Here is a 26488-nt window from a genome sequence, read left to right as displayed (position 1 = left end):
CATGGCCAGTTATAGATATATATTTCGATACAGGCAGTTTTTATAGTTTTATTAATTATTGATGTTTTTAATTTAATTTTATAATTTTTTACTTTTTAATTGTTTTATTTATAGTGATGTTTTTTTTTTAACTATTTTTGACTTTTTTTACTGTTTTATTTATTAATTTTAAAGGTTGTATATGAGGAAAATATTGAAGCAAATACTAAAGGTCATAACTTTATTCATCTACAGAACACTGAATGAAGATATCTGAATGAAGAGATCTCCTTAATCCTTCATAGACAGCAAGATTCCTGACTATGAGAATACTTTAATTTGCACATAAAACAAAAATAACTTGATTCAACAGTTTTTTCCCTCAGTGTCAGTATAGGGCACGCGTTCACATGTCGTGCCTCTGACATACAACTCTGGATGCGCTTGTGCATTTTTTTAAAGAGAGGAAGTCGTGCGCAGGCATCCGGAGAGGTGTATGTCACTGCACAGTGCTTGTGAACGCGTGTCCTATAATCACACTGAGGAGAAGAAACTGTGAATGAAAATGTTTGTTTTATGTGAAGACATATTGTAGGTTTTGAGGATGTTTTTGTAGACTTTGAGTCTGGATGAGGCAGAATATCTAAGATAAAAGTAAAAATAGTAAAAATACTTCTGAAGATGAACATGAGGATGAGTAATGAATAGCATAACTTACTTTTTATGTTTTATTTATTATTTTTTTTGTTTCTAGAAGAATTTCTGATTGGTCAATAAAATGGCCAACATTATATAACACTATATTTCAATACAGGCAGTTTTTATCGTTTTATTTATTAATGATGTTTTTTATTTTATTTTAATATTTTTTTTACTTTTTTATTGTTTAATTTATAATGATGTTTTTTTTATTTATTTATTTTTACTTTTTTATTGTTTTATTTATTAATGTTTTTTAATTTTTATTATTTTTACTTTTTTATTGTTTTATTTATTAATGTTTTACAGTTTTGTGGCCGAATTGGCTGGTGAGTGATAATATTCATTGGAAACCCTGTATATATATCAGTTGATCCCAGTAGTCATTGGTCGAGAGTCTCTCTCTTCTGGCTCAAATTACATATTTTAGAAAGAGACACCCAAAATATATGGACCTGGACTGGGAACGACTGAGATATATATATATATATATATATATATATATATATATATATATATATATATATATATATATATTTTTTTTTTTTTTTATTATACATTTTATTTTAGCACATGGAAGTGCAAGAGTTAAAGCAAAAGCTGAAATTAAAGTGCGGGAAGGAGTATGTACACTATATGAAGGTCTACTCTAGACTGTTAAGTGCTTTTTTTTTCTTCTTTTTTTTCTTTATATGAAATTTAATTAGAGCCAGTGTACATGTTGAAAAATAGGAGAGATGTAACAATGCAGAACCAAATTATGTTCAGCTTTTTCTCTCTGTAATGGATGAAGTTATGTTTAGCTAAAGGACTGTGGTGGTGTGGTTGGACTGGCTAAATGCCATTTCTCCTCATTACTGCTCGTTCTCCTCCTGAAACAAAAGCAGTGATCAGGTTTACAGCTTTAATGCATTAAACAAATGACATATCATTAAAAGAAAAGGAATAAATGTCAAGTAAAAAAGGAAACTTAAGAACACAAGACTGTCATCTGACACTAGCTGGGTTTCCATCAGCCTGTGTTAATGCTTCTTCTTAAGTATCACATGAGAAACAAGTTTCAGTAAAAATCCCTTAATTCAAAAAACGTTTTAATGCTCACTTGAGGTCATTTTGGACTCGTGTGTAAAAGGGTTCATGATGGAAATGCATTTGTCAAATTAACCTTGATGTAGCGAACATTTCTCAATTACACTTGTTTACTGTTGGTTATGAGGTTACCAATACTACAGATCAGCTGCTCGACCAACTTGATGGAAATCATTAGCACAAAATCCGCATTTATAAATACTAAATATATATATTTAGTGCACTTTGAGAAGATGTGCTTCACATTAGGATGGAAACTCAGCTCATGACAGTTTAATTTCACTGACATCAAAATCTATTCATTACCTCAAACCAGGAATGGACACGGAGTGTATGCAGCTTTAGCCGATTGCTGTAGGTAATCTGCAGACAACCGGTGATGAAATCGCTGCATTCTGTGTAGAAAAAGAGGAAGAGATGCATGTAATTATTACCTTAAATTGTAAACCTTTCATTGACATTCAAAATGTCCATCACCACTCTCTTTAGCTGAAGTGCAGATCTCACCTTTTGACCATCCATATTTCTGAAAATAACCGCTTTTCAACTTGAGGAGTTGACGGTTTTCTGGATACTTTCGGAACATTAGGAAATACTGGAGAATCCCGAGTGACCACACTGTCGCTGGCTCGCCGTAGTATATGCCAGTCTTTCTAAACTCTGGAGGGCAGTACTTTAATGTGCCTAAAAAAAGAATGTGTTTCCATTAGCGCAACATCTAAATTTCCATGTAAACAACAGATCAGGCGTACCCAAACCCGGTCCTGGAGGATCTGTGTCCTGCAGAGTTTAACTCCCCCCAATCAGACACACCTGAACAAGCTAATCAAAGAATTCTAAGTGAAGTTTATTTATAAACTAATTTCGACAGTATCACGTGCTTATTGCTTGCAGCCGGCCTTACATTATTCAATTCATGATTCACCAATCAGACGATTCCTAAGCCACTATAAATACTCTAGTTCCATATAACAGCCATCTTCGATTTGAAGAATCCCCCCATCCACCCCTACTCCTCTTATGAGCTCAGGGCTCTCTCCCGGGACAGCATGCCAAACAAGCTTTATAATCAATCATCAGCTAAGTGTGAACTCTTGAAACATTTTCTGTCAGGTGTGTTGAAGCAAGTTGGAGTAAACTCTGTAGGCCACCGGCCCTCTAGGACTGAGCCTTGGCACCTCTGGTATAGATAAACAACAACAGATGTGACCCTTGAGCCATCACAAGAGCTCCTTAGAGCTTTGAGGGATTTACTTACCCCAATAGTCAGAGTAGAAGCCTTCAGTTAGGAGTTCACCACACCCGAAGTCAATCAATTTGACTTCAAAGGTCAGTGGGCTAAACAGCAAGTTGTCAGGCTTGATATCGCGGTGAAACACATTGCGTTTGCAGCACGCGTGAGCTGCGGTTGTTGTCTGGAACATGATTTTCCGTAACAAGTCCTCTCCGATGTTTCCACTGTGGTTTTTTAAATATTCATCTAAGCTCATAAAGGTTATGGGCCGCTCTAGGATCATAATGTAGCGATCGGCCTCCACCTTCCATTCCAGAAGCTTAATAATTTCTTTAACCCTAATGCCTTTATTGGCAAGAAAGTGCAGAGCGATCTCCGCTGGAAGTGGCTGGTCAAATCCATCCTAGAAGAAAGACAGTTGTTAAGATCGTTTGATAAAGTTATTTCCTGTTAAAACTGTTGCTGACGTCTATCATAAAAAGCAGTGGGCAGATCATAAAGAGCAAAACAAAGACAGACACATTTATAAAGGAGAATAACTGACACATAGCACATTTCTAAAATATCTGCAAACATATTATGGTATTTATGTACTTTAAAAGAGTCAAAAACGTACACACAGCACCTCTAAATTGACATGATTGAAATAGACACAGTTATTCAGAGCAAAGAGCACAGACTACTTACAACACGGATGAATCGCTTGACCTCGAACGTGGCAATTTTCACTGCAACATGTTGGCCATCTTGTAAACGGGTTCCTTCGAAAACAGTTCCAAAGCCTCCTTTGCCCAGCTTAGCGCCAATTTTATAGCTCCTTGTTTTGATCTCTGTAAAAAGAAAAATAAGAGAAGTTAATAAAACTTGTGAATTAGTGACAGCGCTACCTTTGTGTAAAACTACCTGCTCCATCAGGGGTCACCACAGCAGAATTAACCCCATCATCTAAATCCTTCTTTTTCTGTCTTCCCTATATATATGATTATGATTTATATAGATATTTCCATCTCAGTTATCAGCTATCCCTGGACAAAATGTGTATGCGCTTATTTCACGCGGCCGCCATTTTAAAGAACCAAAGCGAGGCTGCGGTGGGAAGAAACCAGGAAGTATAGGACCAGCACTGTAAACATTGCAGTAACATGCTGTGCATTATTATAAGAATTTAAAATGCAGAAATGGTGTAAACATCACTTTAATATCAATCAGTAAGTTTAATTTAAACAATTGAAAGCAATTAAGCATCAAACAACATCACAATCTCTGTAAGAGTAATATGCTCAAGTGTCCTCCTGGGCTTCAGTTCATAGCACTAGTTTAAACACTGAGGGGACGCTTTCCTGCTTCAGCCTATGTCACCCAGTGAGTGATAAAACACTGCAGTTCTCTGTAGCACATCCTCGTGTTGTCTGTAATAGTGTTGTCCCGGTATTGAAGTTTTAAAACTGTCCATTTCCGCTAACATTAAAGCGCCGCTGAGCACGGATGACTCAACTGATCTTCACGGCTGTTCCAGTCTCTGTGTATCTGTGTTTGCACTCAGCTCAGCTCAACTTCACCCAGTGCAAACACAGATACACAAAGTCTGGAGCGCGAAGCAGCCGTGAAGATCAGTCGAGTCATCAAGCAGTTTGCTCGTCTGTGTTTGTACTCGATAAACAACGGAGGTTAAACTGATGACCTTCTCGGCCAATCACAAGCATTTCTGTTGAGCACTGGTGAACACAATGGCAAATCAGCGCTGTTTTAAGAAAGGCATCTACAGTGCCTTAAATGTTAACAGGAAATTGACGTTTTTTCTTTAAATTCAGTATCGTGACAAGTCTAATATGGTGAAAGAATCAGTTCATTAACTCGAGTTTGATAAATGGCATCTAAAACGTGTGTTTGGGAAAGAAAACATTAGATAACTAGTGCCATTTTCCTTAACTTAGCTGAAAATGAGCTCTGATATCCCTTTTTATTTTCACCATTCATTCAGAACGGACCTTCGGGTCACTGGGAAGACGGTGAAATGATAAATTTGTTCCACTTTCTCTTCGCTGATAAGATACACAGCCAGCTACACAACGTTACTATGTAACTCCCAACCATACTGTACTTCCGGGTTTCTTCCCACCGCAGTCTCGATTTCGCTTTTAAAAATGGCAGCCGCGTGAAATCAGTCTATTACAGCCAGTTTAAAGCATAAAAGTGATGAAAACACTATTAAAATATGCATGTGTGTTGGGTGACTAGGGTGTCATGCTAGTAAACTTACCAATGATGTTTGTGTCTTTATCCTTCTGCTTCATTGGCTGAGGTGGATCAGCGTCCTTTGTCTTACAGGTTGCACCTTTAGCGACATCTTTACAGCCGGGCTTAGCAGGTACCACATTTGGAGATTTGATATTACTACAGCCGGGCTTAGCAGGTACCACATTTGGAGATTTGATATTACTACAGCCGGGCTTAGCAGGTACCACATTTGGATATTTGAAATGAACGCCGGGCTTAGCAGGGACCACATTTGGAGATTTGGTAGTACTACAGCCGGGCTTAGCAGGGACCACATTTGGAGATTTGGTAGTACTACAGCCGGGCTTAGCAGGTAGCACATTTGGAGATTTGATATTACTACAGCCGGGCTTAGCAGGTACCACATTTGGAGATTTGATATTACTACAGCCGGGCTTAGCAGGTACCACATTTGGATATTTGAAATGAACGCCGGGCTTAGCAGGGACCACATTTGGACATTTGATATTACTACAGCCGGGCTTAGCAGGTACCACATTTGGATATTTGAAATGAACGCCGGGCTTAGCAGGGACCACATTTGGAGATTTGGTAGTACTACAGCCGGGCTTAGCAGGGACCACATTTGGAGATTTGGTAGTACTACAGCCGGGCTTAGCAGGTAGCACATTTGGAGATTTGATATTACTACAGCCGGGCTTAGCAGGTACCACATTTGGAGATTTGATATTACTACAGCCGGGCTTAGCAGGTACCACATTTGGATATTTGAAATGAACGCCGGGCTTAGCAGGGACCACATTTGGACATTTGATATTACTACAGCCGGGCTTAGCAGGTACCACATTTGGATATTTGATATTACTACAGCCGGGCTTAGCAGGTACCACATTTGGAGATTTGATATTACTACAGCCGGGCTTAGCAGGGACCACATTTGGAGGGGGGTCATCCCCACAGCCGGACTCAGCAGACAGAAAATCTGTGGAGGGGTCATCACCACAGCCCGACTCAGCAGACAGAAAATCTGTGTAGGGGTCATCACCACAGCCCGACTCAGCAGACAGAAAATCTGTGGAGGGGTCATCACCACAGCCCGACTCAGCAGACAGAAAATCTGTGGAGGGGTCATCACCACAGCCCGACTCAGCAGTGAAGAAGCTGCTGTAGGAGCTGGCAGTGAGCTCACTACTACAGTTGAATCCGGCTGAGGAAAACTCTTGAGGGAAGTCATCACTACTGCTGGACTTAGCGTAGGAAATGTTTGGAGGAGCATCATTACTGCTGGAGGAGCTGGCCGAGTCCTCACTGTGATCATCGACAGGCTCTACCAGTGATGGTTCTTCACCGTGAACACTGTCAGGCTCTACCAGTGATGGTTCTTCACCGTGAACACTGTCAGGCTCTACCAGTGATGGTTCTTCACCGTGAACACTGTCAGGCTCTACCAGTGATGGTTCTTCACCGTGAACACTGTCAGGCTCTACCAGTGATGGTTCTTCACCGTGAACACTGTCAGGCTCTACCAGTGATGGTTCTTCACCGTGAACACTGTCAGGCTCTACCAGTGATGGTTCTTCACCGTGAACACTGTCAGGCTCTACCAGTGATGGTTCTTCACCGTGAACACTGTCAGGCTCTACCAGTGATGGTTCTTCACCGTGAACACTGTCAGGCTCTACTAGTGATTGTTCTTCACCGTGAACACTGTCAGGCTCTACCAGTGATTGTTCCACACTCTGACCATCAACAGGTTCCTCCAGTGATGGTTCCTCAATCTGAACATCGATCTGTTCCTCCAGATGCAAAGATGATTCTTCACACCAGTCACCGACTTCTCGACCTAAAAGAAGGAATAATATGAAACAAAAGATTTTAGTTTTAGTTAAATAACATTTATCCAGTGTTTACAATTGATATAATCAAATGCTGGTAATTGTGAAGTGACTTTTAGGGTCATTTATTTCTACTTTTAGTTGTTGGTTAGTGCACATGCAGGGATGTTTTTGCTGTGACCAGCATCGTGATTTTAATCGAGTTGCTGAATGTATATATAATCAGGTCATCCAAATATTTATTGTTAAAGGGCACCTATTTGACCCCTTTTACAAGATGTAAGATAAGCCTTTGGTGTCTCCAGAAGGTGTCTGTAAAAGTTCAGCTCAACATACCCATCAGATAATAGACCATTCGCTAAGTCCCGCCCTCCTTAGTAACTGTTGCTACGCCTGTCAAGCTTTCGTGCCTGGCACGTCTATTGTAATGTGTATGCGCCGGTGTCAGACATTCCCATGGATATAATTAGTCATTTTTGGCAAACAGGTGAGATATCCGAGAAAGCCAGACAAAACAGGACTGCAGTATGCATTACAGGAGTATATTCACCACATAATAGGCAACCGATTAGAAAATAACTTAATCAAAATTGAAGCTAGGTTAGCCTAGCCGCCTCATACACTGACCATTCAACAGCTTAGTTCATGCACAGCAGGAGAGGTGACATTTTAAAATAACCAAAATAACCCAATAATAACTGATTAAACCGTGATTTCTCTATTTTTAGCCAAAAAGCCTGATTATGTTGTGCATGAAATATAGCATTACTAACCGACGAGAAAACACACATGAACAGTGCTTCTCCATAATTCAGTCATAGAAAGAACAGCCAGAAAGGGGAAATTGATGGATTTGTGCTAATTATTAACATTATTGACCCATAACAATGTACAGTATCTATTACTGTCAGTATGTTTGTGCTTTTTATACAGTTTCTATTCTAACTTGCAGTTAAGTGGAAAAAAATTTACTAATTAAAACGCAAATCAGAGTATAAATAGCAGAAGTGAACAAACAGATATTCAGCAAATATTAATCCGACACCAAATATAAAACCAGACACTAACCCGCTATAACATCATCACCAATGACTAATGTTAAATCTCTGAAAACATCAGTGAATTGTAGCTCTGACATTGGCATGAGGGTTATAAATGACTGAAAAGCAGCTGCGGGTGAAGTATATTGATCGCAAATGCTCAGATTGTGATCACATCTCGGTTTTGTTGTGTTGAAATGTAATTTCAAATATTCTTAGCTTGAAACAGATGGAAATGATTGCTATTAGTATGACTACTATGGCGAGGGCATAAACGGAGCAGCGCTCATAATGTCCAGCAAAAAAAAAAGAAAAGAGACAGCTGGGAAACAGAACCTGCTTTGTATTTTAACGTCAGAAAAAAAAGAGATTTATTGGGTTTATATCACTCTAATATGACAGTGGACACACTATACCTACACACAGTTGTGTCGTAACAGCTTACAAAAGATGATTTTCATTATAGGTGCCCTTTAAGTTCATGGTTAGACACTGGATATTAGGCTTCTGGATATTGAGATCTTCATTTCAGCCATTAAATTAGGCCTATTATGCCTAAATTAAAAATGTCACATGATGAATTTACTGTTCATAATCAAATTCACTTTGAATTTAATGATTTGTTTTGTATAAATACATGTCAATATGAACTTGTATGTTATATTTTGTGTCATATAACAATAAATCAAATAAGCCTAAGCTTGGCAAAAACAACTACATGTAAAAACTATAAGAATAGGTTTCATGTTTTTCACTACAAATACAGTTAAAATCTTCAATATCAGCATTTGTTATCCATTAAACCACTGCATTGTGTTTTAGCATATATTCCCAAAGGATTTAGTGGTGTTAAGATGCCACCAGTAGATGACAGCAAATTACAAGTAGAGACAAGGAATCTAACAGGGGTGTCGAACTCAAATCTACATTTTGTTTTATTGTTTTGTTTCAGGACACCTGTGGGGAAACAGACCAGCAGGACATTGGAGGGCACATGGGAAAATTGTGACCATACGCGCACATTCACTACGGACAATTTAGCCTACCCAATTCACCTATATCGCATGTCTTTAGACTTGTGGGGGAAACCGGATCACCCTGAGGAAATCCACGCCAACACGGGGAGAACATGCAAACTCCACATTGAATCACCAACGGACCCAGCCGGGGCTCGAACTAGAGACCTTCTTGCTGTGAGGCGAGTGTGCTACCCACTGTGCCACCGTGACACCCAGTAATGTATATTATCGTATTAAAATAATCTTTTTGTTTTCTTTTTGGTGCCCATTGAATGCTTGACAAGCACAGCTTTGAACACTACTTTTAAAAATACTCTTGAAACCATTTCTGAACAATTGTTTCTATTAAAGCAGTACGTTTTTGCCATTTTTTGAACAACTAAAAATGTTTTAAGATGCATTTGTCTAATAAAGAAGTTCTTTACTTTAATATTCTTCTGTTATCTGTTGTTTCTTTCACCCTTTGTAATGTATAGCTATTGTAAGTTAACTGATAAGCGACTTTAGAAATTGATAAGCAGTAAAGAACTAAACATTTTCAATTAAAATGAGCTTAAGATTTTATAATTGGGTAAACAGAACTTTAATGGTGGAAATAACTTAAATTTGTAAACATTTACATTTAGTCATTTAGCAGACGCTTTTATCCAAAGCGACTTACAATTGAGGACAAGGAAGCAACTTACACAACTATAAGAGCAACAATGAATAAGTGCTATAGGCAAGTTTCAGGTCTGTAAAGTCTAAGAAGGAAAGTATTAGTATTATTATTATTTTATTTATTTATTTTTTTTGGGTACAGTTAGTGTGATATTCAGAGAAGCAATTGCAGATTAGGAAGTGAAGTGGAGCCTAAATAGTTGAGTTTAACAAAAACTGCTTAAAATATTGGGTTACACCAACCAATAAATTTGAGTAAAACCATTTACTAGGATACTCATAAAGAGGCATGCAAAAGTGATGCACTATATTCTTAAGGAAATCTAGCATATTATTTTCCCTGTGCACATTGAGATTGTATTTATTCATTTTGCATAGCAGTAGACAACATTTTTGTGTTCATTTTATAACACAAATTAGGATGTTAAAAAATCTTCATTTGTGTTCAGAGGACGATAGAAGGTCTTAGGTGTTTGGAGTGACGTTAGGGTGAGTAATTAATAACAGTGTTTGCATTTTTGGGTGAACTAACCCTTCCATCTTGAAGCAGAGAAAATGATTTTGTCTTTACAGATTACCAATGCATAATTGAAAAACTTAATGCAAAGCAAAAATACTTTACTTAGTTTTTGTCTTGTTTTTAGTCCAAATATAAAACATTAAATCAAGAAGCATTTTAGTAAGTAAAAATATTGTCTTGTTTCAGAATTATATCAAAACAAGCGTTCCTTAAAACAAGCTAAATAATCTGCCAGAGGGCAAGTAAAATGTATTTCAAAGCATTATTTTGCTTGTTTTAAGGAAAAAATTACTTAATTTTGACTCATTATTTCTAAAAACCAGGAAATATTTTCACTCGTCTAGAAAAAAGATTCTTGATTTAAAAATTTTGAGATATCTGGGCTAGAAACAAGACAAAACTATTATTTTATATCATTGTTGGCACCATATAAGACACATTTGTGAGACGTTTGACACCCTGTGTAGAGCGGTTTTCATTAGGCCTGTGTTAATATTCACTTTGTATTTTAGTAAATAATATTTACAGTAGGGTAAAACAGGTGTAGAGCCCTACACAGACTCTAGTGTACAAAATGAGGTACATGTTCTTTAAACACAAAACATTATTTACCATCAGTGTTGGTCACAGGTGGTGGTACCGTGACCAGTCCTTCTTCTTGATGGTCCAGTGTTTCATCTTGACCTGAGACGGTGGTACTGATGTTTCTTTCTCTCAGGAAGAGAGCAATAGCTCCGAGTACGGTAAATAACATTAGGATTAGTTTCCGTACACTTAAATATGAGAAATGTTAAATACACCTACAATAAACACTGAAATTTACTGTAAGTAAGGCTAGTTTATCAGAGTAAGCCTCAATAAACCGTACGCTATCAATTGACAATGTAAGAAAAGCAAATTATTTAAAGCAAACTTCGTACAAACTCACTAGTTACTTGTCAAATAAGAGCAATGGCGGAATTTGGTTTGTAAGAGGCTATGTGTCTCCTACTGCGTCATAAATTCGAACGCGTTCCAACATTCCACAGTCACCTGTTAGGTTATTGGTCAGTTTTGCGCGGTGGGCGGAGCTTCTCCGAGTTGAAAAATACGCTAGTTAACGTTAGCCGTTGTTTATTTCCTTCACGGCTGTGTTTGAAGCGAAATAAAACGGATTTTTCAGGAAATCTTTGTTTGACTCGTTAATATTTCCTGTTTGATGAAGCATTACAGGTGTTTTGGTGAACCAGAGATTCGTTTTTTAATCAGAGTCGATTTAAATACGTTTACAGGTAAGATTTGTCTTAGTATTTATTTTGTACCTCAAATGTAAGTTATTAGCACTGTATAAGCGCTTGTTTAAACATGAAACACGATATATAATAGTGTATATCCATTAAAAGCAGCAGATCTGCCTTATCAAACTCCATTTACACTCCAAATACAGAAGTAATGTGATGCTGAGATTCATAAAATGGCGGCGTGTCTTACTGATTCCTGTTTGGCTTTATAAATTACCTGTCCATTAGAATTTGTTCTGTTATTTGACAACAAGGAGAAGAAATATATATGATTTATCTTAATTAATGTTCAAAATTGAATATAGGCACTCTTATGTTCGCATCTATTTGTTAAAGAATGATTATAATTGTATTTATTAACACTATTATAAGAATAGCAATTAATGAAGTGTTTGAATTATGTAAACTTTATATCTGTATGGTTTGGGTCAGTGTCCTAGATTTGGTCAGTGTCCTGGAGCATCACTTTCTCATGTTGGATTTTGAGACATGGCACTTAAAAATGTTCTCAAAATACACTTAAAAAAGTATTGAAAATGTATGTAATGAGAGTTCATAAAAAGGTCATAAAAGACACTTATCTAGTAAGACAGGGGTAAAATGTTGGCTGAAAACGTAGAGGGGACAGAGCTCTCTCTGTGGCGGGTGGTTGTGGAACACCTTGCCCCTTGAGATTAGAATGGCTCCATCATTTTCTGTTTTTAAATCACTTCTTAAAACTTACCTTTTTAGCTTGGCTTTTTAAGATTAATTTAATAGTCCTTTTTACTGCTACATTTTCACAGACATTTCTCTTTTTTATTTCTATGTTTTATATTCTGTCTTTTTATTTTTACCTTGTCTTATGTACAGCACTTTGGTCAGTCTTCTTGTGCTTTTAAATGTGCTTTATAAATAAATGAACTTGAACTTGAGCAGGACCACTAGTGTCTACCTGCACTTGTCTGAATATCTGTAAATCATTATAATATTAAACACGGCTGTTCTTGGTTTAATAGGATGCAGAGGAGATATACACGGAGAATGTGATGCGACTGAGAGAAGAACAAACCTTCAAGTACCACAAGTATGTAGAGAGCAGATTATTGTATTGTTCAGAATTGTTTCTGAATATTCATTAAGGGATCATGATGTGATTAAAGACAGATTTATTTTAATATGTTCTTAGATGTTCACATTTAAAAAAAAATGGGTTTACAAACTTATTGTCCAGCATAAATGAGGATAGTGTGTCCCCTTCTGTATTGTAAAAACATTTACTAACACTTTTATTAAAGCAGTTAAAGAGTATGTTCACAACAGTTTTTAGGATGATAAATAAATCATATATTTAATTTCAGTGAGATATAAACATACAGGTAGTTCTTTCGTCTGTCGTGCCTTTAGTTTGTAAACCGTATTTTGGTGCATTTCTGTCTTTAACCCACTGCAAAGTGCCCATGCACGAGAATACCTATATATATATATATATATATATATATATATATATATATATATATATATATATATATATATATATATATATATATATATATATATATAATGATGTACTGGGGAGTTTTAAATAGCGCATGATAAGAGAATACATATATTCAAATACACATGATTACAACTGTCTGAAAGTGCATGTGCAGCCGAAATTGTCTTAGATTGCATCACGTCTGCATCCAGACTCTGTTGGACCTCAGTAGAAGAGAGATTAACAGTAAGACTGCAAACACCCAAAGACTGGAATAATTATGCAGAAAACAAATTCACTTTAAAGATTAATTCACACAGAAAACAGTCATTGTAAATTGAAATATATATATTTGGCAATTCACCTGTTTTTATTGTATTTTTGACCTAATAAACGCAGCCTAATGGTGTGCAGAAAATACTTTTCCCCCAGAAACATTAAACAAAATATGAATGTTTCCAAACCATTATCTTACTTATTTGTCTGACAAATACAACAGACATAAGACTCTCATGGTGTTACAAGCCAAAAGTAGAGATGAGTTTTAAGACTAAAAATAGAAAGGGTTTTGGCCTGCCTAACATGAAGAGGCAAATTATTTCCAAAGATTTGGGGCAACCACTGCAAAAGCACAGTTCCTCTTGGTTTTTAAGCTTGTGCGTGCAGACAAAAGTAACCCATCAACACATTTAAGTGCCCCTGATGGAGCGTTCAATAGGGCAGGGGAGAGCGGGGCACAAAGTGACACTTTTTGGTTTTGGTCAAATAATGAAGAAAGTAATGAGGTAGGACAAATCCTGTTTATTTTACCAAATAAAACACAAGCCTCTCCCACAAATGAGCACTGAAATTATGATCGCTGGACCGCTGGTTTCTGTGCAGTATTGCCAAAAGTACTAGGAGTAGAAATGTTTCTATTTACCCTACCTGCTGGGCAAGTTGTAACAGATAGAGGGTTAGTTGTAACACATACAAAGGCAAATTTTACACAGTAGATTAAAATCCAGTTTACTTTAAATAGTAGCTATATTTCCTCAGTTCTTTGTTAAATTGTTTTCATTTATTGTACATAGTACAGCATTGTTAATTTATTCATTTATCCATTGTATAAACACATTGGATTTATTTGCATTAATATCCATTTATTTATTATTATACGATGCATTTATTTGCATTATTAGCAATAAGTTTTTGTCTATTTAAACATATAAATTCTATTAAAAAACATTTTAATATAAAAAGCTCTCAACATTACACTCAAAATTAAAAAAATATTAGTGTCCAACAGTGTGTAGCTTAATTTTAACACCCATTTACAACTAACCCCGCTGTGTCGTGTTTTCCTCAAAACATGAAAAGAAAAATCTTTCAAAATGTTTCCATCTTTTAGCCTAGTAGACGGTGATCAAAACAGTTTAAGATTTTACTTACTTTCACAGACTTTTTAATTTGAGCATAATAATAAATACTTTTATAGTAATAATAATAGTACATTTTATTTATAGCGCTTTTCAGACGCAGTGGCGTAGTGCTGTCGCCTCACAGCAAGAAGGTCGCTGGTTCAAACCTCGGCTCAGTTGGAATTTCTGTGTGGAGTTTGCATGTTCTCCTTGCGGTACAGGTGAAATGGGTTGGCTAAATTGCCCGTAGTGTATGAGTGTGTGTGTGTGTGAATGTGTGTGTGTGGAAGTTCTAGTTTTGCCAATAAAACAGATTAGCAAAAGTATCTATATTTATATAGTCAATATAAAACTGTCAATCTGAGGTGTTTTAACTGTCTGTTTATTTCTGATGCTGGGATTCTTCTGATGTTTGACACAAATGAGCTGTTTAAAGTTTCTCTCTTTGCTCTGTTTTTTAGCTGAATCGAGCATATGGAGAACATTAGAAACTGGACACATTTACCACATCCACAGTAGACATCTTCAGTGATTTTCATCGCTTGTCTTTATTTTCAGAGGAAATGCAGGTAAAAAAAAACAACAACAAATATTATTTATCTTACAGTGTGTTCTTGATCAACATTTCACTCCTGATAACACTGACTGTGGCTAATGAAATGAGGACACACATCAAATCAAAAATCCGATTTCTTTGTATTTCCATTGATACTGTATGACTGAACTTTAAAACAGATGTACATTGAGCAGACGCTTTTATCCAAAGCATGAAGATAACAGAAGCACTTCAGATCACCAGAAAACAACAAGATGTAGATGCAGTGACAAGTCTGAGTTGTTTTAGCAGTGTGTCTAATTTCATTATTGTTTTGAAATAAACAAAGATGCAGGACAAACATAGGTAAAGAATGAAATGTGGAGTGCTGTTGTTGGAGGATTAAGTGCTGGAGAAACAGATCAGGGCTCAGTGGTTAGCACCGTCACCTCACAGCAAGAAGGTCGTGAGTTTGAGTCCTGGCTGGACCAGTTGGCATTTCTGTAGGGAGTTTGCTTGTTCTCTCAGTGTTAGCGTGGCTTTCCTCCAGGTGCTCCAGTTTCCAGTCACATGCAGTACAAGTGAATTGAATAAACTAAATTGGCTGTAGTGAATGAGTGAGTGTTAATGAGAGTGTATGGGTGTTTTCCAGCCTGGTGCTGGGTTGCGGCTGGAAGGGAAGCATTTTTTACAGTGCATTAGTTCTCATGGTAAAAACTCCATCAGATGTATGCTTGTACATCAAACACATTCAGCTCAGTAATGATGAATTCAGCTAATCTTTGTTAAAGCTACAAACATTTTCATTTCTTGTGCCTAAATGGTCTCATTTGAAATCAGCAGTAATCTGCCTTTAAGAAATAGAAATACGTTTTTTGACAACCCAGATAGCATACAAATGTGGGCCATTTTAGGCAGTTTTGCGGCACTGGTGGTCTTCCTTCGGCCCAGACAAAATGAATGTGAGTCTGAAGTGGCCCACCTGTACAATAGCAAAAGGGGGCCAAAGATTCAAATTTATATATGGGCCATTTAAAGCAAAGATTTGGCACTTATGGCAAAATGTAATCTGAATGTGAGTCCAATGTGGCCTGTGTGAAAAATGGTAAATTTGACCCAAATGACGGAGGATAAATGTGGGCCACAGTTAGCAAGAATATGACATAGTCATTTAAGGGTGATCTGGGTCTAAACCTAAAGTGGCTCACATGTGTAAGTGCAAACATGGCCCAGTTAACTTAAGACATATGTGGGCCACTATTGGAAAATATTTGGCAGTTAGCTCTGGCTAATGTGGCTGTGAGCCCTATGTGGCCCAGAGAAGATATGGCAAATAGCCGCGTTTCCACTATCGCTCCTAAAGCGAGCGAGCCAAGGCCAGTGGCGTTTCCACTGTCACTCTCGGGGCCTAATCGGGCCAAAGTGGGGCTTTCTTGGGGCCAGCGGCCGGCCTTTTTTGGCCCGCCGAATACCATGGGCCAAGGAGGGCCAGCTGGGGCTTTGGGGCGGAGTGAAAGGAGAGGCGGGCAGTTTTCTGATCGCGCATACATGCGCCAAACAAATAAATAAATAAGGGAAAGAAAACATATAGCCTTATAGTCTGGGGTCTTTTTGCTTATGATCGCCCTTATGTTTTCCTTTTAAATGTAAGGCTGCTGCATAAAATAATAAAGTAGTTTTAATTTATTGTGACATTGCTGCGTCCTCCTTTATGTTTCAATAACGCATGATAATCTTTACACCATATTAAAGACACAGCAGACAATAAATGGTTTCGAGAGTTATTGTCAATTTTAAAAGGTGTGTTTGTGCGCGTTTAAATGCCTGTATGTGTGTGTGAGACCGGGCAAGAGCGCTCCTTCACAGCTCTGTTGATGCTGCGAGTGGCTTTTTTCTTTATTTATTTTGGAGATAATACACAATATAAATACAACAGAAAGACATAAAACTTAACAAATTACGTGCCCACTTTCATAGGCTTTAAACAATATAGTGTCATATCTTGATAAAATATCCTAAGCTATATTGAAATATAATTTAAAGAATTACAAATATCGGCTATATATAAAATCACATTAAATAAATAAACCAATATAAAATAAACATAAGCTAGCTAGAACAATGTAGGTAGCCTATATACAATACATAAATCAAACCGTTTTAAAGCCACATATAGCCTAACTTTCATTTTACAAAAAGACCTGTCTGAAAAAAAAAAGATTTTCGATATTTTCTAAAATTAATAAACACCGGTGAAGGTTTGAAATATTATTTATAAAGTATTTGGATACGATGAAATTAATCAAATCGTGTAAACAGAGCAATATTTGGGTGAGTGAAAGCAGAATCTAGCCAACCTTTTTTCCTGTCACCCAGTCCTGCGCAGCGCAGCTTTAAACGCATTGGGGGAAAGTCCAAACACAAAATGTGTTCTATATCCTCAAACAAGTGTTTGTGTTTTTATATGATGAGGTTAAATTTATAAATGAAACTTTAAATGTAGAGCTTTAGTGAATAGCTGCTGAGCGCAACAAATATGGCTATATTTTATTAGGCTACTCGCTCTTGTGCTGAAACACTTAACACGACGTCTATCAAAACGAGGATATTATAAAATACATTTCATATCGAGTTATAAAGGAGAATTTCTGTGGCTTTAGATTATGGACGGGTGCGCTCACTGTGATGGGTCCCTGCGTTAGTGGCGAGAGCACTCAATGCACAATGCCAACAGTCGGTCGGCGAGTAAACAAATGTAATGAATGTAAATACACAGGTCTGTGCGTATAGACATATAATGTACTGCTGTACAGTAACGTGTCATTTGTTTGTTTCGGTTGTCTTCATTTTAATGGTTTCGTTTCATGATGATTCTATGGTGTGCTTTATCTGCTTGATTCCCGCTGAAGTGGGCGGGTTGTGTGACGTTTGATTCGGGGACGTTCGGTGGGCGGAGTTTGCGTGACGCGCTGTGAGCTACTAGCTCGACAGTGGAAACGCGACATGATTTTGGCCGCATTTCTCAACCTCCCGGGCTATTGGCCCGGCCCGATTAAAGCCCTGGCTCGCACTGGCCCGATAGTGGAAATGCGGCAAATGTGGCCCAGTTATCTTAAAACATATGTGGATCCCATAGACTAAAGTCACCATCATGGAGAATAGTGTTTAGCTGCGTCCCATATCGCATACTTATGCACTATTCTACGGCATTTTGTAGTATGAATAAATAGTGTAAGTAGTGCGTTCACACTGAAAACTCTAAAAATAATAAGTGCACTTTAATTACCCGGATGATGCACTCATTCAGCTGGTAAAATGAAGTGTGGAATGATGGACACTTCACGCACTCAACGACCGCAGTTTTGCTCACGTAGCGAAAGGGGCAGAGCTAGCGGGCGCACATGTTGGATAACTTTATTTATTTTGGATGGTGAAAATAAAGTTCTCCTACAAGAGGGATTATATCGCCTCCCGATGGTGAATGTGGTTATGCTCATGGCAGGTATTATTTGATAGTTTGGTCATTTATTTCACTGATTTGGCCACCGTCAAACGTCATCAGGGAAACGGTTTGAATTTCTGCTTAGTAAAAAACATTAGTGCTCAATTTGGGACGACACTACAGTCATATACAGATGTCACTACTTCAATATGTTCTCTTTGCCGCCGTTCATACCGCAGTGGTGGCGGTAGTTGGTGCGCCAGCAGCTTTTGACCGCTGGGTGGCGCTTTAACCTCAGATTTTCAGCTTTGCCTTTTCACAATACTAGATAGACGGTTCTGTATGTGTACCTTATGTGATGTGTTCAATTAAAATATGTTGTTTTAGTTTTCTTAGTAATAAACATGCTCTTACACTAGACTGTATGTTTTAGAAAAGATACATGGTGAGAAGTATAGCCCTAGGCTGCAAAAAGCAAATATAAGAATTAAGTTCTTTAGCTTTTATAGTGCCCTTTTTAGTAAAGTTTAATTTGAAACTAATTTCGAGAGGAGCATGAGCTCATGATTGACCCAGCTGGTCCACATTAGCTAATCATGATCCTCCAATCAAAGGATCCCAGGTCACTATATGTATCCTCATTTCCTCTCCACAACTATCTTTGTCTGGAAGAACCCCCCCCCCCCCCCCCCCCTCCCACCTTTATCCAGAAAGGGCGGCACAGTGGCTCACTGACTAGCACTGTTGCCTCACAGCAAGAATACCAATAGCGTTGGGTCCTCATTGGGCCATCTGATATGTCTGTGCAGAGTTTGCATGTTCTCCCCTTGTCCGCGTGGGTTTTCCTCGGTTTCCTCCCACCATTCAAATGTGCTCTATATTATAGATAAAATAAGCCTAAATCTTTTTTCTAATGTTTTACTCTCAGGAAGTTCGCCTTGGCCTCAGCAGCAGGGGAGTTTGAGATCGACCTGAGCTCAATCTCCCCTCGCCCTGCGAAAAGGGGGAGCCCTGGGCTCAAGGATCCCTTGAGCTCAGGGCTCTCTCCCGGGACAGCATTCCAAACAAGCTATGTATAAATCGTGAGCTAAGTGTGAACTCTTGAAATTGCGTTAGGCAATTTCGGGGCGATTTTATTATCTCAAATCTTAAACGTGCGCATATGAAAACCACGGCACAGCACATACTACAAATAATATTAAGATTATCGCGCTGTTGAGTGTGTTAGTGCAAAAGTACATAGTGCATGAGTGCAGGGCTGATAGTGGAAAAAATTCCTGAGCCTGAACTTTTTTTCCTAGCCCCTGAGGTGAGTAGGGGTGGGGGTACTATGTATGCAACGCACTTTTAACACATAACTTGTGGGCCCCTGGGCCCAAATATATTAACAGCCTATGTGTAACCCTGATCATCATTATTGTCAAGTGGCTCTTTTTAGACACATGCCAGTAATGTCAGTGACACATGCCAGTAATGTTAGTGACACATGCCAGTGTCAGTGATCTTGTGACATTTGCCAGTAGGTGTCAGTATAAGCACGTTATAAGCACATTAATCTTATAATTCTCTTTGCTTTAATATTTAAAAATCATTAGGCAAATAACACCTGTTATCTTACATGCATATATGTTATGAGTTTTCAACATGCATTTTATTATAACTTTTTAAAGGATGTTATTTAAAATACCTTAAAATGAAAATAAGTTAAATAATAAAATAAATGAATGAATTAAAAACAGAGAAGTCCATATTGTAGGGAACAAAGGAACTGCCAGGATGCAATAATATACAGTACAACAGATAAGTGTAACCCCTCCCATACATAAGCATGCCACAATAAATTTGACTGACATGTACTGTCAAATGACTATATTACGTACGGAAGTATGACTACGAATACATAAAATAAATGCGTTTAAATTAAAACATCGTGGAGTACCTCAGCAAATAAACTAACTTGCGACGCGATAAATTAGGTTAAAAGTCGCGTAATGATTAAATATGGTTTTGCTCATGTTAATTAATGTCATAAGCTTCGCTGGGTGTCGATGTCACTGCAGTGACATGCAGCGCGACACTCTAAGTGACACAGGTGGTCACTACACATGCCACAAGCGAGTGACACATGACAGTGGAAAACCGGACGTGCCACCGGAAGTGTCACTACACTCAGTGGCATGTGCCAGTGTCATCTGTACGTCAAATGTCGTGTCACTCCATGTTAAAACTGCTACTGTGAATCCACGTTCAAGCGCACACAATAAGCTAAAACTCGCCCCAAGCACCGGCAAAAACAAATAACAATGAATGTGTCGAGGAAAGAGTAAGGACATATCTTAATTATATATTAATTCTGAGTCAGTGTCGCAAAGATCCTGACTGGCAATCTCCTCTTGGACTCGCCTTTAGAGAGAAATTCATCTTTACGGATTACATGAAGGAGTTTTTTGTTTTCGATTAGTTTTATTTCGTTAAGTAATAATTTAAAGCTTTCTATAAATATATTTATGATGTCTGTGAGGCATATAACGTTAGGCCTACATTTTGCTTCATTTTGTTAAGCGCTCCTGTTCAAAAACCAGACGACAGAAAGCGCATAATTTTGGTTTTCTTTATTTTATAAAAACGCTGTAACGTTTTTGATGTACTCGTACTTTGTGAGCAAAATGATGGATAACTTTAAATTGCTCCCTTTGAAAAAATGCAAGTGATTGCTCTGGCGCCTCGATGTCCTGCAAGCTTTTTATAAGCAAACTATGCGCCTAATAGCACACATTCTTTAACGTTTAAGCTACCATTGTTTTATACTTGAACTGTTTTATATCTTTTATTTTAGGCAAGTCGTGATGATCTGAGAAGGCAAACTGATCAAACAGACAATGATGGTCTTCCGCTGGGCGCTGTTCGTTAAAAAAAATATATAGCCTATATTTTTTTAACGAATAAAAAATGCTCCAAACGTTTTTCTAAATAAGCTGAATAAAAAACGAAACTAAATATAAACACTTTGCCATTAGGCTACATACAAAACTGAACTAATTCATAGCTGAAACACTAAGTTGTTTAAGGAGAAGGGGGAAATATATTTTTGTCCCGTCTATTGCTTCACCGTTATTTCGAGAATAAACCCAGCGTAAATATGCAGATGTCATTCCCAAAACATATCAGCGTATATGTGCCGAAAACGAAAGTTTCATACAAATTCTGAATGGATTATAGCCTGGAAAGTGCAAAGCACGCTCCTCTTATTATCACTAAAAAGCGTCACTAATCTTAGTTCATAGAGATCTCACAAAGATCCGTTATAATTTATAAAGCTCTCTAAATTACACAATTAATCTTTTATTTACATGGCGTCTACACTCAAAAGATGATTCACGAGCACACAAAATGGCACTTAATAAAAACCAATCCGGCGCTTTCAGCAGTGAGTGAATTCTGTGAATCTAGAGAAATGACAGATCAATATCCGTGAACCTGATTTTTTCCCCCCCGCAGCTAGGCTTGCCACGATAGACGGTGTTGACGGTGATACCGGTGTTAAGACGCAACACCGGTGACATCACTTTTCTACCGTGACACCGTCCCCACATTTGTTTTTTTTAAGTATTCGTTTTTTATTTTTTTTATTAAACATTTATTTAAAATAAATGGAAAATATAATTATAAATTGACTTAAAACGAGAGCATGCTCTATAATTAAAATCTAAACATAGCTACAGTGCGTCATATTTCATTTACCACGTGAGGAGAAAAGAGGAGTCGAATTTACAGAAAGAGGATGGCGGACGATTTATTGTCAAAACGCAATGCAAAAGCGCATGTTTGGCAAAATTTTGGGTTCAAACCAAATGCATAAGAGAACCTGACGACGTTAATGAGGCAATCTGCAAACTTTGCCTGACAAAGGTGGCAGTATCTGGAAACATAACTAATTTATACACGCACCTTCATGTTTAACTATGGGTGGGTCGCGGATAGATCAATGGCCATAAATACGCAACGCATACTCTCATTTAAAAAAAAATCGCGACCATCATCTCACAATGTTTAATAATAAATATCTTTTTTTTAATTAAAACGAGTGATTTAGCAATGCCGCGCCATTAATCCAACTGCAGAGAAACATCGTGGCAACGTGAGGACTTTTTCCGAAGTTCAGCTGTTCTTATTTCCACTTGATTATGTGTTTAATGTCAAAAAAATCCATAATGTCTAGGCCAAAAAGATCGAATCCTGTGTGTGCGCGCATCTTTTATAACTGAGGACGCTCTCTTCAAAAACCGAAAGTTGCTTCTTCTGTCTGGCAATATTTCGGCTGTTAATATATGAAAAGTTTATTTAGATTTGCCAATATTAAAAATTGCAATAAAGTAACTGAGACGTGCGGCCACACATCGAATCTGAGGACTGATTTCTCTCTCTCTCTCTCTCTCTCTCTCTCTCTCTCTCTCTCTCTCTCTCTCTCTCATTCAGACATCGAGCCACAACACAAGTCAAGTTGCAAAACTTAGGCAGGTGCAGCTGACAGGTAGAATAGCTGAAGCCTTTACGAAATCTGTCAAAATGCACCTCTGAAATGAATAGGCATAAATGTCTTTGAGCCAAAAAAAAAAGTCTATTGGTAGGATATCTGTAAAAACGCAATTGGAGCCAAAGATATGAGTTGTGTAGCCTATAAATTATAGGCCTATTAATTCTAATAAAATGAAAACTAAAATTAACAATTCATTGCATTTTTCGTTTGAAAAAAATATACGTAAACGAAAAAAAATCAAAGGGTGGCTAATTTGTATTAATGTGTTTTAATTTTAATGAAAATATGCTCAGCATATTTAATTAACGGCTATACGCCGTCAATAGACAAGCCATTCAAAACATATTATTTTACCGTGTACTGGGTTATAATGTATATTTTACAATAAAAACTAAACGTAGCATGTCTCGCTGTCATTTAAAACGTGTAATTCATACCACACCAGAGCTGTGGACCTGTAGTGTTTAAACTTACAGGGCGGTTGGTCAATAGTCTTAATGCGCACTGAACTCCAATCCGAGGGACTCGATAGTTACTCGATAGACAACATTAACTTGAGAGAATTAAAAAATAAAAGGTTTATTTTAAAAGGAACAACGCGCAAATCTGCAACAAATAAAATAAAAATAAAACGTCTTGGCAGTGCTGTGTGTATTCCGCCACTGACAGTGTGAGACGCCCTTATGCTGCGCCTGTAACTGCCGCTTGTAAGAGATCAAAGCTGTATCGATAAAACCAAAAAGCAAGATCATTTAGTTATAAATATTCCATGACAATACTTATCCAAATATTTATACATTTACATGTTGTTTATTGAGATTGTGTGATCTGTATAGAATGATCTTTCCAGAAGCTTTAAACTGACACATATGCGGTGATGTTTAGCTCTGACGAGGCGCTTTTATTTAGCCTGCCCTTTGATTTTTTACATAATGTTCCAATTCTTAATTTTTTTTAATATAGTTTAAATATAAAATGAGTGCTCGCTTGTTTAGTTGTGATCATTATGCAAGGATCATATTTCATATTCGGTTTATTCTTCAATAGCCTAAATTCGTTAATAATGTATTTTATAAACGGATTGTTCATAAGGACTAAGCTGTTAATGTATAACATAGGCGTTTATGGTTGTTATTTGTATGGTTCCAACTTACACAGTTTTTCAGCCTGTAGCAGTGTTGTGTTTTATTCGTTATGTTAATAAAAGTTATGTTTTGTTTAATAACAGGGATTTTTTTTTTTGTATTTTCCTTTCCATCCATTCAAACAATTGACACTGAATTGGCAACTCCCGCAAAACTGAAAGTGAAAGTATACGCACGCATTTATAAGCTATTTAAAAGCAGAAAAAAGGAGGAAATGAAAAAATGCCCACTCCCACGGTGATACCGGTATTACCGGTGTTGTCACATGTCGATTAACCGGTGGGGAAATTTCCTCACCGTCACAACCCTACCTGCAGCCACAGTACGCCGGAAATCCGGCGTGGTGCCGGAACGCTATCACCCCTGTGAGTGTATAGTGTGCCATTTGAGACGCAGCTATAGCTTTAGTTGGGCTCGTAGCTCTGAACCTCTCAATGTAAATTTTCTTTTGGGCTGCTGTAACTTTTAAGAACTTTGCTTGAAAAGTTTATTTATTAAACAAACAAGCCAAGTAAAAAAAACTATAAAAATAACTTAGGCACAACCTGTGATGAAATAATATAATTCACTGATGCTAACCAATGTGTAATCCATTATTAGAGGTACGTAATAACATGCTTGCACATGCCACAGGTTTAGGAAAGTTTACAAGCTAAAAAAGTTCTATGGTTCAACTTCTGCTCTCAGAGACATCAATAATCAGCGTATGAACCTCAACAACGGTGACAATTAACAAAATGAACAAAACTCACAAACATAACAAAAAGGTTACTAAAAGTGACAAAATCAACAGCGTCAACATAAACAGCAGAATCAACAGCAATAATGAAAACTGGAGCATCAATAAGCTGTATAATGTATTCATACTGCAATGCATGCTGGGATTTTTGTTCTTTGTCAAACCCAGCAAGTGTAATGTGTTGGCCAGATCTGGGCCAGAATAGAAGCAAACTGTGGCCCAGAATAGAGTTCTGGTTCATTTGGTATAATTCTGGCTGATATGTGATATTGATATGGCTTAATTGTGGCCCAGGTCTGGCATACAGAAGCGGACCAGCCAAGTGCCGTCATTCCATCCGGATGTAATCCACATAGCAAAATATCTCTGGCTCAGATCTGGCCCACACAACTAGCTTTCACTTGGCCCACATGCCGCAGTGAATTACGATACATGACTGGACCAAATCTGACTTCCAGACAAAGGCCAAACATAGACCATATCTAAGCCAAGTCTCAGCCAAGTTAATATCCCATAACTGAGTCTATGGCCAGATATGTTGGCGTGTCACTGCAATGAATTTGATAAACCCTTGTATCACTGCGCTTTAGATGTGCTATGGGGTGTGCTTTTTCTCTTAGCCATCTGATTGGTAGATTTTTTTTCTTTATTTGAAAATAATAAAAATGTATTTTAAATGTGGGTCAAGATAGGCCAAACTTACATGGCCCACATCTGGGCCAAATCTTTACATCTGGCCCAAGTTTTCTGTGCCGCCTTAAAACCAGGGCCATGTTTGGCCCTCATGCTGTATGCCAGTGCCGGGTGAATGCCTGCTGAGCCAGATTTATGCCAAATCTGGGCCACAATTCTTTGCTAAACCTGGGAAGTGTCTGGTGTGGGCTGGATTTGAGTACTCCCATTTGTAATGCTTTACCTGATGAAGACCATGTCGGTCGAAACGTTGTGACATTGACATTAAAGATTTTTTTGAGAGCTAAAGTGGCAGAGTGCCGATTTTCTTTGGATCTTGGGCTGGATTTGAGCCACATTAATTTTGCTAGCTGGGAAATGTGACATTTTATTTCAAACTCTAGTACAAAATTTGTACAAAATTCATAATTGTCATCATTTGTGAGGCTTGTCGCCTCAGACTAATGTCAGTTTTTGTCCGTGTTCAGCTCAGCACCACCTTTAAGATGGGCAGTTTCCAGTGGCACCACGTGGAGGAACGGACCTCGCCACCTATATATACAGGGTTTGGATTATCACTCACCACAAACTACAACAAAAAATAGTAAATAAATAAATAGTATAAAAATAGTAAAAAATACTTCTGAAGATGAACACGAGGATGAATAATGAATTACATAACTTACTGTTTTTAATGTTTTATTTATTATAACTTTTTTTTGTTTCAAGAAGAATTTCTGATTTGTCAATAACATGGCCAGTTATAGATTTATATTTCGATACAGGCAGTTTTTATAGTTTTATTAATTATTGATGTTTTTAATTTAATTTTATAATTTTTTACTTTTTAATTGTTTTATTTATAGTGATGTTTTTTTTTTACTTTTTAATTGTTTTATTTATAGTGATGTTTTTTTTTTAACTATTTTTGACTTTTTTTACTGTTTTATTTATTAATTTTAAAGG

The 26488-nt window shown here is 37.4% G+C and overlaps 1 protein-coding gene and 1 long non-coding RNA gene across 3 annotated transcripts; one reads left to right on the top strand and one right to left on the bottom strand.

Annotated features, from left to right (window-relative positions):
- Positions 1-1232: 1232 nt before the first annotated feature.
- pimr123 (Pim proto-oncogene, serine/threonine kinase, related 123) lies at positions 1233-11329 on the bottom strand. Of its 2 annotated transcripts, XM_087253157.1 has the most exons (7): positions 10926-11329; positions 5262-7082; positions 3689-3831; positions 3026-3404; positions 2275-2451; positions 2074-2162; positions 1233-1550 (listed from the first exon to the last, which is right to left on the bottom strand). In XM_087253157.1, the coding sequence occupies exons 1-7, from the start codon at positions 11065-11067 to the stop codon at positions 1533-1535; spliced, it is 2769 nt and encodes a 922-aa protein (XP_087109283.1). In that variant the 5' UTR covers positions 11068-11329; the 3' UTR covers positions 1233-1532. The 2 variants fall into 2 exon arrangements, with proteins under 2 accessions (XP_087109283.1, XP_087109284.1); XM_087253158.1 differs by lacking the exon at positions 1233-1550 and having other exon boundaries at positions 1935-2162.
- Positions 11330-11390: 61 nt separating this feature from the next.
- On the top strand, positions 11391-26093 carry LOC147843845 (uncharacterized). Its single transcript, XR_015490905.1, has 5 exons — positions 11391-11584; positions 12592-12659; positions 14558-14673; positions 14914-15021; positions 26011-26093. It is a non-coding gene; the product is annotated as an uncharacterized LOC147843845 (long non-coding RNA).
- Positions 26094-26488: the final 395 nt, after the last annotated feature.

This window comes from Danio rerio, chromosome 5 (genome assembly GCF_052040795.2).
Source record: "Danio rerio strain M-AB ecotype USA chromosome 5, GRCz13ab, whole genome shotgun sequence".
Lineage (NCBI taxonomy): Eukaryota > Metazoa > Chordata > Actinopteri > Cypriniformes > Danionidae > Danio > Danio rerio.
The sequence above is the reverse complement of the archived record's forward strand: the minus strand, read 5'-3'. Positions and strand labels throughout refer to the sequence as shown.